Raw genomic sequence first — 18,123 nt, 5'->3', positions numbered from 1 at the left:
AAAATTTCATCATAAATTGACAGTTTTTTCTCATTAAAATGAACCATTCTTCTGTTGTAATCGTCCATACAAAAATTTCATTCTTCTTTGCTTGATGTATAATACGTAAAACTGGGGTAAAATTTGTGCTAAGCAATAGACCAGTTTCAAGAAAATAATTTTCTAAACTAGTAAACACTTGAGATTTTAAAATCATCGCTCATAAATTTAATTACACCAAGTATGATTACAAAAACACACATTAGCTTGGTATAATATCCAGAAGCATACTAAGAAAATAAAAAACAACATTTTCTGTACAATTTTTTATGTAACATTTCGCAACATGACAACAAATTACAATAAAATTGATACACAATCTTAAATTATCTAACATAGCTGAGTAATCAATTGACATTTTTTTAGGGGTTTTTTATTCATATCTATCAGAAATTTAATACACATATGGCCACAATTAACAGAATTAATTTTTTGGGTAGGTTCGTGATTATAAATTATTTTTCTATTTTTAAAATATTTAATCATTTCTAAAGGAGGGGATATGTTTCCAATGGGGTCATGCCAAATTATGGTGTTGTAATATTTATAATAACAACACCAGTGAGTTCCCTTGTTTTTATAAGCATCTAAATTCACTATTCCACATTCAATTTTTCTAGGCTGTTTAGGTAAACCATCTCTAGAAAATATTCCTCTAAAGTGATTGACATTGAATTTTTTTATTAAATACCACAACTGAGTTGAATCCAAAGGTTTGTTAGATGGTGGCAATCTTGAAGCCCATCTGCTTGTCATCGTAATGTATATAAACCAAAACCTCGTTTATATGGTCCAATGGTAAGACCTTGTCCAACACTAACTGGTGTAAATTTACTACTGATTCCGCTACCTTTTTGATTTGTAATGACTGAACGAATATTACGTATTGCATTCAACACAGAAGAAATTCCACCAGTTATCGTTCCTACGTGAGATAAAGCGGATAATATAGGTATGAGTGGTATAGCTCCGCCTGTCTTAGGTACTGGGATCACACGTTTAACACGAGAACGTGTCTGTTTCACCTTATATTTTTTAACGGTACCTAATGACTTGGCAACCAGACTTTCAAGACTATCTTTAGGATACCTTTTAATAACTTGGCGGGCCTTGTTTACAATTTGATTGAAGGTTAAACCTTTACCTTTAATTTTACGAGTACCACAATTGATTTGATTGATTCTTTTACGCTGGCAGGATTTTTTTTTCAACCCTGCTCCAATTTTTCTTTTAATCTTCATAAGATTTGTTGTCAAATAAGCTGCTGCTTTCTCAGAAAAATTTGAGTCTTTACTTTTAACTCTGTCCCAAGCTTTATACTCCAATTCCTTATCTGCTTTGTGTCTACTTTCCAGGTCTTGATGTTTTGAGTAGGCAATGTCATGTAATTTTGCTGCTTCGTCTAGAGGATTTATTCCAGAAATATTTTGATCCAACTTTTCTTCAAGTTTTGTACCTGGACCCAAATATCTGTAGCCTGGATAATGCAATTCAAATGGTAGCTTATTTATGATTGTATTTATCAAACCTTCACCAGTTTGATGTCTTTTATTTTGAGAAGAGTGATCTAACATATCTCTGAACAATTCATATATAAATGAACTAACTTGATGAAAAGTAACAGTATTTATACTTTTCTCACCCATTATAGGTGGAAAAATTTCAAAATGTTATCAAATAATGGTGATTTCAAAATAATTGAGCAAACTACAAAACTGCCTACCAACATAGCTGTTTTTGAAAATAAAATGACAAAAAAAATGTCAAAATCACAAAAAATCCATGGTCTATTGTTTCCTGATTCAATTAGAGGGTTGATCGTTGGAAAGTCAGGGTGTGGAAAAACTAATTTGATTGTAACTTTATTGTGCCATAAAAATGGGTTAAAATTTGATCATGTATATTTGATCAGTAAAACTTTATATCAAACTAAGTATGAGAAAATAAAAAATGTGTTCAAATTGATCCCAGAAATTGGTTTTCATTGTTACTCAAATTGTGAAGATTTACCAAGCCCAGAAAATTGTAAAAGTCATAGTATTGTAATTTTTGATGATATTTCTTCAACAAATGAAGCAAATGAAAAATTGAGACAATACTTTTCCATGGGTCGTCATAAATTCATATCATGTTTCTTATTATGTCAGAGTTATGCCAGAATAAGTAAGTCACTTATTAGAGACAATGCAAATTTTGTGGTTTTATTCAAACAGGATGCTTTAAATTTGAAACATGTTTATGATGATCATTTGAGTGCAGATAACATATCATTTGAAAAATTTCAAAACATATGTAAGCATGTGTGGAATAAAATTTATGGATTCATAATCATAGATACAGATGGGAAAAATGTATATAATGGCAAATTGAGATCATCATTTCATCACTTCATTATTTTGAATCAATGAATCAACACTGTTATTAATCAAATTTTTTCAATACATACACTATGATATCTACAGATAGCATGTCAAATATAAATAAAGAAATTAAGGAAAAAAGTGAAATTTTAGAAGTAGCTAAAGATATCAAAGAAAAATTTAATGCATTAAAATTAATTAAAGAACAAACAGCTCAGCATGTTCAAGAAAATTTACAACCAATAGTTGGACCTCTTACAAATATTGAATCAAATTTAAAAACAGTTCTAAAAAAAAGGGGGGGAAATAAACGTGTGACTCTTTCATTATCTAATCAATCATCAAATCAACAATCTCTCAAGTCCCAGTCCAAAATTGAAGAAATAATAAACGATTCATCACTTATTCAACCACCACCTTCACCACAGCCATCCATCACAATTGAGGGATTACCACCATTAGCAGATAGTGTCTATGGATTAAAATATAACCCTACAACTGAAGAATTTACAATAGGGAAAAAAAATGTTGTAGTTGTTGATGACTATCTAATAACTCATGATAATAAAACATACAATTTAACACCAGGCTTGAAATATCTTTTAACAAGTAAATCAATTGATCAAAATAAAAATCTGTACACTGGAGATGATTTGGAAAGCTATCGTGAAATAATATACAGTACAGATGCTGTAAAAAACAGCTCTGGAGCCTGGAAGAATGTTGGAAGTCGTTCTGATAAATTTCAATTTCTTAAAAGCCTTGTTGGACATTTGTATGTTTCTACCCCTGAAAGAACACCTAGAACAAGAAGTGTTTATAGCACCCCCTCAATAAATGAGGGTACAGTTTTTGATCAGGAACCTCAACATCACAGTCAACTTCAAATACCACTCAAAAATTTAGAGAGTCCATCTTCTATAAATAAAAAAGGCTCTGGTTTGAAAAGACATAAATCAAGCCATCCTTATAACACTAAAAAAACTTCAAGGACTACATCAATACAAAATCCGAATCGTCAGAATATAAATAGAAAAAAATTGAAGAAAAATAAAATCAAACATAACCTTAACATCATTCCTCAGCCTCATTACAGATACAAGGTATCAAATAATAAGAAATTTAATGTAATTTATTTTAATGATCCAAACGAACTTGTTTCTCGTTTGAAAATATTACATGCTGAAAAGCAAGCTGGAAATACATCTAGTGAAATAACAAACGAAATTAATGCCATATTAGAAGAACTCCAGGAAGAGTACATATACTAAAAATTATTGTCATGGGTTTAAGCATTAAAAATGAATTGATCAATCAATTGTACAGTCCAGCAAGAAAAAATTATACTCGTAGACATGTAGAAATTAGATCTTTGTATGATTTGTATGCTGCAGATTTGATAGATATGCAAAAATATGCTAATATAAATAATAAGTACATGTATATTTTAGTTGTCATAAATTGTTTTTCTAAAATGGTATATACTGAACCATTGAAAAGCAAGAAAATGACAGATGTAACATCTGCTTTAGAAAAAATATTCATCAGAGCAAACCCCCCAAAAAATTTACAAACTGATGATGGGAAAGAATTTTTCAACAGAGAATGTGAAAAAATTTACAAAAAATACAACATTAATCATTACAGTACATATTCTGTAATAAAAGCTTCAATTGTAGAAAGAGTGATAAGAACCTTAAAAACTGCTCTTTATAAAGAAATGGCTAAACAGGGTTCTTTTAGATACCTGAAAGTATTACCTGAAGTTGTTAATTTGTACAACAAAACTATTCATCACACTACCAAATACAGACCTATAGATGTCAATTTTAGCAATGAAATTGACGTTTTGAAAAATATTTTGAAAAACACAGCCCCAAAACGAAAATATCTATCAGAAAAGTTTAAAAAAAATGACCTAGTTCGGATATCTTTCTCTCGTGGGAAATTTGACAAGGCCTACCATCAAAACTATTCAAATGAAGTTTTTAGAATAAAAAAAATTCAAAATGTATCATATCCTACTACTTACGTGTTGGAAGATTTGAGAAAACAACCTATACAAGGATCTTTTTACCGTGAAGAAATTATCAAAGCTAAACACCCTCAAGTTCATTTAATTGAGAAGATAATTCGAAGAAAAAATAACAAAATCAGAGAGAAATGGCTGGGTTTACCTATATCAGAAAACAGTTGGATTAATGTATCCGATTATGTTGACTAAGCTAAGAATGATAATGTATTTTTTTTTTTTTTTTTTTAATGTAATCCATAATCATCAATAAACTATAAAATTGTTACAGAAATTTTTTTATGTATCAGGAACATGTCCAAATTGAACTTTTTTTAGGTAGGTATACTACACATATATCAGTCTGTGTTATTTTCAAATTGAAAAAAAAAAAGCACAAAGTTGTTTTTAAAAAAATTTATTTTCATTAGGTATAGTGCATAATTACAAATTCACCATGAATAAAATAGTAACAGTAAGAAAAAAATGAGTAGGTACCTACATATGAATAAAATGTACTTGTAATATTGAAAAATCAATGATGAAATAATTTTTTAAAAATCATATTGAATATGATGGTACCTCTGGATGTGGGGAGTAGACCAGTTTCATTGCAGACTCCACAGCTCGCTTAATAGAATCTTCAAATTGTTGAATTACAATTCTCCGTTCCTCCTCTAAAATCAATAATAAAAAGAAAAAAAAAACGAATCAGTGTGTAGTTGAAATTTAGCACGGAGAATTATGGGGTGGGACAGACAACCATGTGCGTTTCAGTTCCACCACTCACAATCCTGTTCAAATCTTATGTCGCGTTGCTTAGCAACTAGGACCAGTTTCCCTATACACATTGACATTTTAAATGGCTGATCCAATCCACCCACTACTACCTAGCAATGTAGTACAACATGCGTGAGAGTTGGCCAGTGATAGGTCTATAGTAACCAGTATGGTTGCCACAACGCAGCATACTGGGTATAGGTATGCATTGGTTCAAATGTTAGGTAGGAAATAATATGCTTACTAGTTTTATTCAAATTAAAATTATTAGAATAAAAATCATAATTTAGTTTAAAAAAAAAAAACAACACACATCTTACCTATCATCTCTTTTCTCAGAGTTTCCAAACAACCTTCAACTGCAGACTCCATCTCAAATGGAATGAGTTCCTTCATTTTTAGGTCCTTAAATTTCTCTAGTATTTCCTGGAATTCTGTACGAGTAAATGGCTTCCTTAAAATCAACTTTTTTATATAAAGTTCACCATCAAAAATTCTTGTTAAAAAAGTGTTGAAAATTTCAGTTATATCTAGAGAAGACATGATGAAAAATGAAAATAATAAGATAGGTATCACGAAATTACTATACAAACACCACCAAACTAACAACAACACAGAAATTAATTTTACTATGCAGTTCATTCTCGTATTTATATTATAAATTGTAGTCGTTCTCCCTACTAAAATGAACGGATTTTTTTTTTCTCATAAATTTTGTGTAAGGTACCTATTTATATTTCATGTCTGTTGATTCACTTTGTGTAATACTGTTCTTGCCTAATTTATAGCAAAACAAAATAATCAAGGTAGGTAACTATAACAACCTTCTAAACACTGTTAAGATATAGGTATGTAGAATGCACAAAAAATGCAAGATCCGAGAGTGCAACATAATAAAAAAATGTAAGTCTATTCTGAACCTGTTTTAAGACTTGGTTTTCTTTAGTTTGATGATCACCTATAATACCCACATCATAAAAATTGCATCATTGAAAGTATGTAGGTAAGGTTATGAAAGTTGAGTAAATAAACTTACGAAAATCTGTTTCATCGTAATTTTTACTGGATTTAATGAAATAATTTTCTGGGGAAAATTTGAGGTCATGTAAAGTTGACTGAAGATTTCTAGTATATAAAGCCTTGCAAATACACAGTACCTACCTATACCAGTATCTGTATTTTAGACAGTTCAGTGTGTTTAATTTGAAGTGAATTTATATAAATTTCGAACATTTCAATTGTGATCAGGTATTTTTGAAAAAAGTTGTGTAATATTTTTTTCATACCATGGCTAATGTATTAAAATTTGTAAAGATGTCAGAAAACGCATTTGTTCCAACAAAAGCAACTTTAAAATCAGCTGGTTATGATTTGAAGAGGTATGTAATTTTTTTTCTTCTACTATATTTATTTCTTCTTTTTTTTTTCAATTCTTTATTTAAACCTACACACTTATTTTTTCAAGTCTTGCTGATTTTTTCCAATATACCTATTTTTAAAATTTTTTATTCATATCCCTTTCTTCTTTTTTAAAGTACCTACTGATTTATTTTTTCAATGTTTTTTTTTTAATTTAGTGCATATGATTATATTGTTCCTGCAAAAGGAAGGGAATTAATTAAAACAGATTTACAACTTCAAATGCCTAACAACTGCTATGGTAGAATAGCTCCAAGATCTAGTTTGGCACTAAATCACTTTATTGATATTGGAGGTAGGTACCTATCTAACTAAAGTATCTTTTAAATTATTGTAATGAATTTCTTGAACAAAGTTCTCTTACAATTCTGTAGGTGGCGTGATTGACGAAGATTACAGGGGAAATATTCAAATAATTATTCACAATCATAATAATGAAGATTTTAAAATCAAAAAGGGTGACAAGGTAGCTCAACTTATTATTGAGCTAATACTTCATCCTGAATTAGAAGAGAGTGATGTAAGTATCACTATAGATGAACCAAGTTTTTTATTTTATTATTTATTTATGGTATCTGCTTTTTCAGTGTTTTAATGTATCCTCCCTTAATATTTCTGAAAACTTTTGCTGACTCAAGCACTAATGATTTGTTTTAAACTTACAGAAATTAAATGATACAGAAAGACAAGAGCAAGGATTCGGATCTAGCGATAAAAAATTAGAGAAAAAAAATACTTTTCCATCAGTATGGGTGCCTCCTACTTCTGCTTTCGAGAGGGAGTTCATTGTTGATTTCTTGGGATTTAGAGATCAATTAAATAATTTTATAATCAAAGAATTTGCAATAGTATCCAGAGATGGAAAAGATGATCCAACGTGTTTCATAGTGAGTCCTCCATATTCAATCACCCAACTTCCAGAGGTAAGAAGAAAAGAAGTCGCATGGTTACAAAAAAATTACCATGGACTAAAGTGGGAAGATGGCAATATGCAACTACATCATGTCGTGAAACTTATAAAATTGTTTTTGTTTCATGCTACAAAAATTTACTTAAAAGGTAAAGAAAAATGTAAAGCTTTAGAAGAGCTTTTAAACCGAACAACAATTGATCTAAACAGCCTAAACTGCCCACCTACAAAGGAGTTACCCTTTTTAACACATTACCTGGATTGTAAAGTAGCTGTTCATCATCCAATTGGTAACCATTTATCATTTGCATGTGCCTACATCAATGTTCAGAAATATAGAACATGGATCAATAATGAGGAACATCCTGAAAACAGCAATCAAGAGTTGACAGATAAAAACACAGATGAACAGACTACAAGTCCTGAAAACAATCAACAGTTACCAGATGAAAACGCAGATAAAACAACATCAGGTACACATAAACGATTGAGAAAACCAATTTACTGTTGTGGAAAAGAATGCTTCCAATTGAATGAAACTGAGGTAGATGCTGTTGGGTGCTTCAAATGCGGAGCATATGGTCAATGTTACTGCAAATGTAAAACTTACACAGAGACAGAAAATGAACATAAGCTTGTGTTAAAAGAACTTCAAGATGACGATTTAGAAATGGAAAACCTGATAAAGCAAATGTATGAAAAATGAAATTTCCAACTCTATTTAATTTTTATTGAGCCATATTTTATAATACATTTCAATTTTTAAAAATATGTAATATATACTTACCTACTAACAAATGTACCTACTCAAATTTTTTGTTTCGTAATAAATAAATTCAAGTTCTATCCATGTTCAATTTTTTCATTCTTCTTAGTTAATAAAATTTAAAACACAGTACACACCTTGAAACTGTCGAGTATGCAATTTATTCAACATACACGTCTTGGTAATAGACTGTTCGTAGGCACTAAAAATATGTACAAAAACGAAAAAATATGTACAGAAATGTGGGATTAATTCAAAACCACCCCAGAAACCGTGTTTGTATACTACTACTATCGTCTACAAATAACATTTCAACAACTTTCACGAGATCATCGAAACGATTATAAAAGGTTTCAAAATGTTTAGGGTTTTGGTAGGCAGAAGTGCAGGCCATCTTTGATACCAACTTTTTCTTCACCACCAATCTTGACGTAATATCGTTTTCAAAAGTTTCGTCGATAAATTCGCTGAATTTATTCCATTTATTGATGTTGGTAATGAGACCAATTTCACCAGAGTCAGAGTGTGCTGTTAATTCATTTTTCAGGAATTGTTCTTTGAATACTTGTACAGCTCTTATATCGTAAGAACAATAAAATTTTATTTTTCCAATGAATTTTTCATACTCTTGATCACAGATTAATAAACGATATAAATAATTTTTTGTGGAGATATATTCTGCACATTACGATGATGCTGTTACAAGCACATCTCCATGTATAGGTCTCACATATGCTAGCTACCTACTTGAGGTCTAGCAGTACCTAGCTTCTGAGAGCTTTGTAGGTACCTGGCGACTTACCGCCTCGTTACCTACTTTTCGGACACTGAGTGTATTTACGTATACCACACAGACAATTATCTAATTATATATACCTTACGAAATAAGAAACACATCTTCAGTTGTCATTCCATGTATTGTTTATTCAAGTACGTAATAACAACTTACTCAAGCTATATTATTTATACTGGCCTGTACAGTATTACGAAAAGGAGAGATAGCATATTCATGCCTAAGAAAGTGCAATGCACATCACCACAGGGAATAGGGAACAGTACACGGATGTGGGAAGGTCCATATATGTTACTCATTTAGATGAGATTTACAATAAGGATCCTCGGATGTTTTACGTAATAACTCCTGGACCCGAGTGCATCTGAACGACTCTATCAACGTAACTGGAACACAGAACATATTCGAAATAGATCACTTGCTTCACCAGTTCATATTTCGTATATGACTGGACTTGTGCTACTAATTTAGTCCATTAGATTTACGCAAATAGCATGGTATAGGTGGTCCTATACCATCTCCGGAACATTGATATCCGATGTTTTATCATCGGGAGTCGCCAAATGACTGGTTTCTCTAGCGTATGTTCTCTCGTTACGAAGTATAGAGTGAACTAATCCGCTAGGTGTCGTATTACGAAACTATCTTTAATGTTGGCTAGAGGCAGAACGAATTTCTCTCGCATACGCGACCGAAAATGCATCACAATCTGTCTCTACATATGCCCCGAGTTTGTGTAATGGCATAGTGTTTACATAAATTCTCAAATTAAGAGATGATTGCGATCTCCTCTTCTTCTGCCCCGAATTATGTCAACATTTGGTTATTACGCTTGAACATGGACCTTCCGAGAAATGAATGAATGGATAAAATGGAAACTGTACTAGGTAAAAACATATTAAAATACATAATTTGTAGAATAATAAAAAAAATAAAAAATAGATAACACTGCTTACTGATAAGGGAAGAGAGAAGAGAAGAAAAAAAAAATTTTACAATGCTTCTTGCTTAAAAGATAAAAAATAATAAATAGTACAAGTATGTGTTTTACGAAATTTTTGAATTATTTGCAACTAATAATGTGTTTCTGTTTTTCTGTTTCAGGTTTCTATCTTGATGATGAATAATATCTTGGATTAATCTTCATTTCAGTTGAAACCATTTGTGAACAATCATTACGGGAAGTATATTTCTCTTGTGTTACGCAATGTGAAATGCTTGAATACTTTGTGTCAAATTGTTTCATAGGATCAGAAGATTTTCGAAATGGTTCAATGTGTGAATTTTTATTCGGTGAGGAATGGAATGAGACCCAGGATCAGTTCTAAGATGATATGTTGTATCATTGTCGGCGCTTCGTTTTCACCTTTTTCAATTGGAGTGGATCGGTCAAGTATGGATTCCGCTTGTCTTACGTATGTTACTGTTTCCTGTCTTTCATGTGCTGTTCTTTGTAGCCAATCTCGTAATTTAGAACCTTGATCCTTAAACTCTTTTAACAGGATTGGAGGTAATATCACTATTGTTTCAGCTCCTTTGCGTTCCAAAGTGTTTATTAATCGTAAATACTGAGATTTTAACTTTTCTTCACAGGTCCCATCCATGAGGTCTTTGTGGCCTACCGACATTATTATACCTCGCGTTGATTTTAGAAGGTGTTTGTCAATATTGCGTTCGAGTTGGTCAACGGAGATGTTTGGCTGTATGAAGTCATTAAATTTCATCGCATCTACGTAACTGGGATCTGCTTTTACGGCTGTGTGGACAATTTGTTGGATTGCTCCATCTCCAATCATGAAATGATTTTGAATCAAGAAGATTGTTTCAGAACCACCATTTCCTACTGTCATCGAAAAACTTCTGAGAAATAGATGATCTTTGATCGGGCGTATGTTATTGTATACTTCTTTTGGTGCTCTGTTCATTAGCGGGTAACTGAAATTTTCCAGCTCTTTTCGAAATAAAGTGTAGTTAATCGGTAAATATACTGTTTGAGCTCTTTTTTCTGCATAGGTATCTATTGTTATCGAGTTACGTAAATGTTTGATTGTCTTAATCGCCGCAAATTGTCCAGGTTTAGGGTAACATTTAGAAGATGGATAAATCATCAGAGATTCGTAGCGTTTCGAGTTGCGTCTTTCGTAATCTTGTTTTCGTAATTCATGTCTTCTGTTATATCCTAATGGTGTTCTCGGTACGCGTGTTGAATATCGATAGCTAGAATAATTTGGTTTTACGTATGGTCGTTTGTATACCGGAGACGTAGGGCGAATACGTGTGATTGTTGATTTAGTTGGAGATTTGCTACGTGGCGGTGTTATTAATCTTTTGCGTTCTGGTGATTTTTTCTTCGGTGACAACTGTTTACGATCATTACTGCTTTGTCTTATTTTAATTATGGTACTGTTCGCTTTTTTAGTAATTGGAGATTTATCTTTTGTTTTTTGTTTTATAGGTGATAATTCTTGGATGTCTTCTTTTGTTATCTTCGAGTTCGTTGATTTTTTATCTTCATCAGACATGCATTCATATGAAGGGGTAAAATTCATCTCAAGCATTTCTCCGTCGTCATCAGTACGATTATTCTCTTCGGACAACGGTGAGTCACGTTTGATTTCCTCCAGTTTCGGTGCTGGTGTTGAAAATTCTACTGTTTTCGTGATTGCTTTCAGGTCAATAATCTTTTGAATACTTTGTTTAGCTTTATTATTAATGCGTTGTATTTCTATTTCTTGTGATGTATTTGTTTTACGTAATTCTTGATTTTCTTCTTCTAGTTCTTTGATTCGACTTACGAGGAAAGACGGTGTGTTACGAAATTCATCTATCATGGTAATTTGCTTCATGTTACCTTTTACGAAATAATGAGTGTCTGGTTGGATTTCTTGGTCACATCTAGGGAATACGCATTTTACAGCACCAGGTGGAGCAATATCTATTACGTCTTTCAAACACTGCAGGTGATACAGATGCGTACACGTGGTTGCTACGAGAGGATTTTCTATTTGCTCAACGATCGGGGGCTCAGCCAGTGATTGATTACATGATGAGCAAGACACGATATTTACTATTCTGCTATCCATTTTCTGTCAACATCATGGGTATTCATTAAATTTCGTGTATTTTGTATTACATTAATTTTCATGCTGTTTTGCGTAATTTTTACTGTTACGAATGATTCTGTACTTACGGAAATTGTTGATGTAAATAAATGGAGTTGTCTTGATGTAAATTTTCTTTTAATTACGCCACTAGAGAAAATTTTACTCGTATTTCGTACTTCACTGTTTGCTGAGTAGAAATGTAGCAAAATATTTCTTGAAGATTATACAATCAGCCGGTTATCGTTGGGAACACCCATTTCAGGTTTTTGTTAACAGATGAAACTGCTCTGACTAGTTGGGCTTTTGCCTTTTACCCTTCTATGATGTTAAATAAGAACTATAGCGTGTTTAAGCGATGGTTTTTTATTTTCATATATAAATTACGTGAACAAATGATTATTTTTAATTACGGCTGAGTAAAATAAAAATAAACGGAACATAATCTTCTTTCTTATAATTACGATAATGGTACACCTAAAGTTACGTCAAAAACTCTACTTGAATGTTTTACGTAAAATGAAAATTGAGTATTCAGGCATCGAGAAATATCAATTCATTTGACGTATCTTGTTTTCTTGAGATGTATTACGAAAATTTCATTAGTAGTATTTTTCGCTGCTGTGTACGTGATACGCAATATTTAGGATTATGTCGAGGTATGCCATGAACACTGGAAAAGGGTTGCCGTTCTCATCAATATACCTTGGGACTGGATATTTGGTATCGATCTCATCCACGCATTCTGCATATTTGATCCATATGTTTGAGTATTTTCCCGCTAATGTTTTAAGCCATTGATTGTATGTAATTGTTCTTTGTCTAAATCTGCGTGTTTCCTTCGTTGCATAACTGGTATATTGCGGTATAATTAATAAGCGTTTGCATCCTTTTTCGATTAATACGGAAATCAGCTGTCTCATGTTATTCATCGCGTGTTTTACATTTTTTTCTTTTCGTAAGTCATGGGCTCCTGCTGACACAATTACTCCTTCCGTAACGATTTTTAAGTGATCCTTTACGTTCCTCTTTAGTAATGGTGTAGAAACCATGGCTCCCATAAATTTGCTTTTTACGCATTGTGTTTTACGAAATTTGCTTATGGCATCTCTTACTAATCCTAGAGCTAAACTGTCACCGATGACCATGAATTTATTCAGCATGTATACGATTTCACCATTTGGGAGGTGTTTTGCAATTCGAATATGATTCCATTTTTCGATGATCTTGAATGTATTGCTTAAATCTTGAGGTAAAGGTTCATTAAAAGTAAAACCACTTTTTCTGCATTCCTCATGTAGGTACTTCGTTGTTATGTCAACTGGTAATCGTATTTGGTTTCCGTTATGTACTTCAAAATCTAATTCCATGATAGTTGGTCTTCTTTTTAAAATGGTGAGAGCTGGGTACGATGGTGTGATCAGTTTGTCTTCGGCTTCGTTCTGAATTAAATCTGCGTCGTTATCTTCTTCTGGTTTGACTTCAATTGTTTCTAGCTTCTCGTTGATCGGTTTCAGTTTCTTTTCATCGTTTGATTTGTCGACAGTGTCATTGTTTTGTTGTTTGGATGTTTTACGCAAAGATTTACTTTCGTGGTGTATGCCGGTGGATGTGGATGGTTGAGAGTTATTAATATCGAAGGTAGAATTTTCATTCGTCGCTATTTTGGTTTTTAAGAAGTCAATGACGTTTTGAAGGTTTGTTATTTCTCCTTGTTGTTTACGTAGCTTGTTTTCCTGTTTCTCGATTTCAGCTTTGGCAGCTTGTAGTTCTTGCTCTAGTGATGAAATTTTTAGCTTGAATCGATTCATCTCAGTTGACACCGAAATCGTTTCTATCTCTATGGATTTTAAATTTTCGAAATTGTATGTCTTTACGCAATCGTGGACTTTGCACTGTACTGTTTGTTTCTCTATTTTTCCATCTATTTCTAGTAGTAATCTTCTTTTTGCGCAGGTTTCGTGCATTGTATGTAGGCATTCCGGATTTATCAATATCTTTGGTTTCGACGGTTGACCTAACAATATTTCATCGCACATGATACACTTCGGAACTGGGATTTTGCGGGCTATTAGAATTACGTCGCTGTTGTCCGATCCTTCGCTGGATATGGTACTCATGTTGACTTGATTTGTTCAACACTAAAACACACATGTGTTGTTTGGAATAATTTCTAGTAATTATGATGAAGTACTGTGATAGTAATTATTACCTGTCGTTAATCAGGAAGATTTGAATTTTCAGAAACAGTTTCAGAGATTGATCGTAAAATTTGTATTGAATAAGTCACGTTTTCGCAAATTAAACACTTTTCGTATTCATAAAATCTTTTGTAACTTTGCAATGTATAAGATAATTTCATAATCTGATGAAGTGTGTTTACCATCTGTTTTAGCTGGTCACTAACGATGTGGTGCTGTTTTCTTCGCATCTATTTTGACTTTATTCATGCGGATGTTGTGTAGCGAATTCTTTCCAATGAAAAATGACAATAAAAAAAACTGTTTGATCTTGTAGTAAATAACATGAATCACTTGTAATAACGCAATTTTATTCTTCTAAAAACAATGAAAACAAATGAAAACTTCTCTTATTCTCTAGGTATTGATAACGGATAATGAAACTAGAATCTTCTTCTTATTCTCTAAATAGCAGTGATAAGATTTATTCGAATAACGAAACCCAGAACGTTCTCTGATGTTTTACGTAAATCTTCTGGAATAAGGTTAAATTGATTGATGGTTTACGGAAAAAAAAATAATAAGCGAATATATTGTCTAAAGATCATTTCTTCCTTCAGGCTAGTGTTTTACGTAAATTTTATCTAGGCAGTTTCTTCTGAGTGTAGAAAATTCGCCATTTCAGCTATCATTTCTAGATATGCCGGGAACAAAGGAAACGCATTTGCTTTTCGGTCAATGTATGTCGGCGTGTCATATATTCTTGATATGTCTTCGGCGTAGTTTGCATACTCGATTGTTACGTTATTATACCTTCCTGCTAGACTGCTCAGCCACTGATTATATAGAATGGTTTTGTTTTTAATCGCAGCTGTTTCTTTCGTCGCTGTCGTATAGTACTGTGGTACTAATAGAATGCGTCTTGCACCCTTTTTAACAAGTAGGGTAAGGAGCTGGCGCATGTTGTTAATCACGTATAGAAACTTTCGTTGCTGCCTTAGATCATGGGCTCCAGCGGATACTGCTACGTTTTCCGGCATTTGTTTCACGCAGAATTCTATATTAGCTTTGAACATCGCCGTGGAAACAAATGCTCCTCCTAGCGCACTTTCTTCATATCTTCTTTTGGGTACCGTTTCAAAAATGGCTTCTCTTATGGCTCCGTATAGTAATCCATCTGCGATGGTCAGGAAATTGTTCAGGAAGTATAACCTTGTTTGATTGTGCTCGTATATCCTGACGTAATGATATTGAGTTATGAAACGGTATTGGATTCCATCGGGTGTTAGCGGCCAGTCGAAATATTGATGTTTGTTATCACACTCTTTCATTAACTCCTTTGTCGTTAAAACTACTGGTTGTTTCACTTTTTGTCCGTTGTGTATAAAGAGATTATCCCAGAACAGTACATTTCGTCTTGGTAAACTCATTTCTTGTGTTCTGTTTTGTTCGTAGTTAAGAACTTCGGTGTAATCTTCCTTGTCAAAATCTTTATAATTATCCGAATCTTCTGGCTCGTGTAACAGTTCTTCCAACGTTGGTTTTTTCTCTTCTCGTTTCATGGTTTCAGCAGATTGTGCATCGTGTTTGTTGGTTTGTGTTTTACGTAATAAGTCTTCTTCGTGCATATATCCACTCGATGTAGAAGGTATGTTTGAAATATCTACCGGAATGCCATTAAAATTGAACGTAGAGTTGAAAGTTGATGTTTTCATATTTTCTTTTTGATTCGATATCGTGATGTTTCCGTTCGTTTCTAGTGTAATTTCTCTTCGTTCTATTGTTCGCTGATTTGTTTTCACCGTCCCATCGAGATTATATGTTTTACGTAAGCCGAGTGTTTTTAGTTCAGTTTCTAATTGTTGACATCTATGCTCCGAATCGTATAGGCGTTTTGAGGTGTCTTTATGGTATTCTTCTTGTCTATCGTAATTTCTTCTAATTTCTTCATGCAACCCTTGCCAATGTCGAATCTGTGCTTGATGCTCACGTAGGTTTTCGGTTAACTTATTGATCCGTTCGTTGGCATTATTTAGATTGCTTTGGAGTAAACTATTCGCCGTAACGTACGCTCCTATCGCTGTTGGTATCGATACCGTAGATATATTTATCGTTTTGTAGTCGATGAAACGATTCGGGACTCGACATTTTTCACCATTGTTGCCTTTGGGAGCTCCACATAATATTTCTAGCTCTTTGTATACTCCCGAGACATATCGGATCGATGCTTCCTTCGCGCATTGGAGATGGACTAAGTGTTTGCACCGTAGACTGATTGCCGTTACTTCTCAATGTCTGTCACCCGTTAATATTTTATCGCAGATTGTACAGTTGGGTATTGGTGTATCGTAGAACGATGGATCATGTTCTTCTTCCATTGTTTTACGAAAATTATTCTTTGATGATCTGTAACACGTGTTTTTTAACGTAAGATATCTGGTTTACTGATATTATCAACGTTGCTAATTTTAAACAGCTTACCTTTCGTATCTTTCTACTAGATGTTTTTCTACAGTTAATCTTACTATTTCTGCATAAGTTCCTCCACTTTTAGATATGTTTTACTAAAATGCTTTCATAATAAACTTTAACATACGGTGTCACTTCAAAATTTTAACGTTTGTTGATAAGCTGTAACGTTAGATAGTCTCGAGTGTGGTTGATGTATTGCCGGTTTAATGTCTACTTTGACAACTATCTGTGGATGTGGTGCATCATTTTGTCGAAGATTGATTAAACTGACGAAACGTATTGTACTTCTTTATTTGAATAATGTTAATACTTGGATTATGTTTTACTAAATTAGATGAATCACTTCTTATAAATTAGCTGATATTCACAAAATAACAATGATTTCTTTCCAATAAAAGGACGAACAAAAATAAAACAAATAACGATAAATTATACATAATTCATAACATTGATACGGATAACGATATTTGAACATATCAAAATGGAATGTTTTACGCAATTATTGGATGTCTTGAGCCAGGTAGTACAAAAATTCGAAGTAAGCCGGGTAGATGGGGAATGGATTCTTGTGGTGATCTATATAGGCTGGAATGTCATATTTCCTGAATATTTTCTCAGCGATTCCGATGTATTTAATTTCAGCTCCTTTGATTCTAGTAGCTGTGTTCTTTAACCAATGATTGAATAATCTTGTGCGATTCATTATGGGGTTTATGCTTTCCACACGATGTGTTACGTAAGTTGGTATAATTAGAATGTTAGTCGTCCCTCTTTTAATCATCATTTTGATAAGTTGAGTCACATTATTAAACGTTGAATTGATGTCCGATTCCATGCGTAGGTCGTGAGATCCGAAAGATAATAAGATCTTGCGTGGTGTTCGTTGATTCATAAACATTTCTATGTGACGTTTAACTAACGGTGTCGAAAAGAACGGGCCGGTGAAAGCACTGTTGGCTACTTCAAATCTATCAGATTTTTCTCCCACTATGGGTTGTCGAATCATGCCATATAGAAAACTGTCGCCAATAACCATATGGTTATTTAAAAAATAACATTGAGTAGTTTTGCTGCTGCAGCGTGTTTGGTCATATAATTTTACGTATGCAAATGTTTTCCGTAATTCAAAATCATTTGCATCTTCGTTACCGATATCCTGGCCCAGTGACCATCCTTGTTGATTGCATCGTTTGTATAAAGCCTTTAACGTGAATTCAACAGGTAGGTTGATGATTGTTCTGTCATGTATTACAAAATCAGCATCGAATTGCACGTTCCATTGTGGTAGCGGG

General features: G+C 32.9%; 1 protein-coding gene across 3 annotated transcripts; it reads right to left on the bottom strand.

Moving 5' to 3' along the window:
• Positions 1-290: 290 nt before the first annotated feature.
• Positions 291-12,161, bottom strand: LOC135839981 (uncharacterized). 3 transcript variants are annotated; one of them, XM_065356295.1, is made up of 3 exons: positions 7,776-12,161; positions 5,511-5,624; positions 291-5,087 (listed from the first exon to the last, which is right to left on the bottom strand). In XM_065356295.1, exon 1 carries the CDS (start codon positions 12,159-12,161, stop codon positions 10,365-10,367), a length of 1,797 nt encoding a protein of 598 aa, XP_065212367.1. In that variant the 3' UTR covers positions 291-5,087; positions 5,511-5,624; positions 7,776-10,364. The 3 variants fall into 3 exon arrangements, with proteins under 3 accessions (XP_065212367.1, XP_065212359.1, XP_065212350.1); XM_065356287.1 differs by having other exon boundaries at positions 5,511-7,884; positions 7,963-12,161; XM_065356278.1 differs by having other exon boundaries at positions 5,511-12,161.
• Positions 12,162-18,123: the final 5,962 nt, after the last annotated feature.

This window comes from Planococcus citri, chromosome 1 (genome assembly GCF_950023065.1).
Source record: "Planococcus citri chromosome 1, ihPlaCitr1.1, whole genome shotgun sequence".
Taxonomy (NCBI): Eukaryota; Metazoa; Arthropoda; class Insecta; order Hemiptera; family Pseudococcidae; genus Planococcus; species Planococcus citri.
This window is presented reverse-complemented; position numbering and strand designations above follow the sequence as displayed.

Bases quoted from the DNA above. Each gene is read 5' to 3' on its own strand.
- LOC135839981 (XM_065356278.1), bottom strand. From the start codon at position 12,161: ATGGATAGCAGAATAGTAAATATCGTGTCTTGCTCATCATGTAATCAA.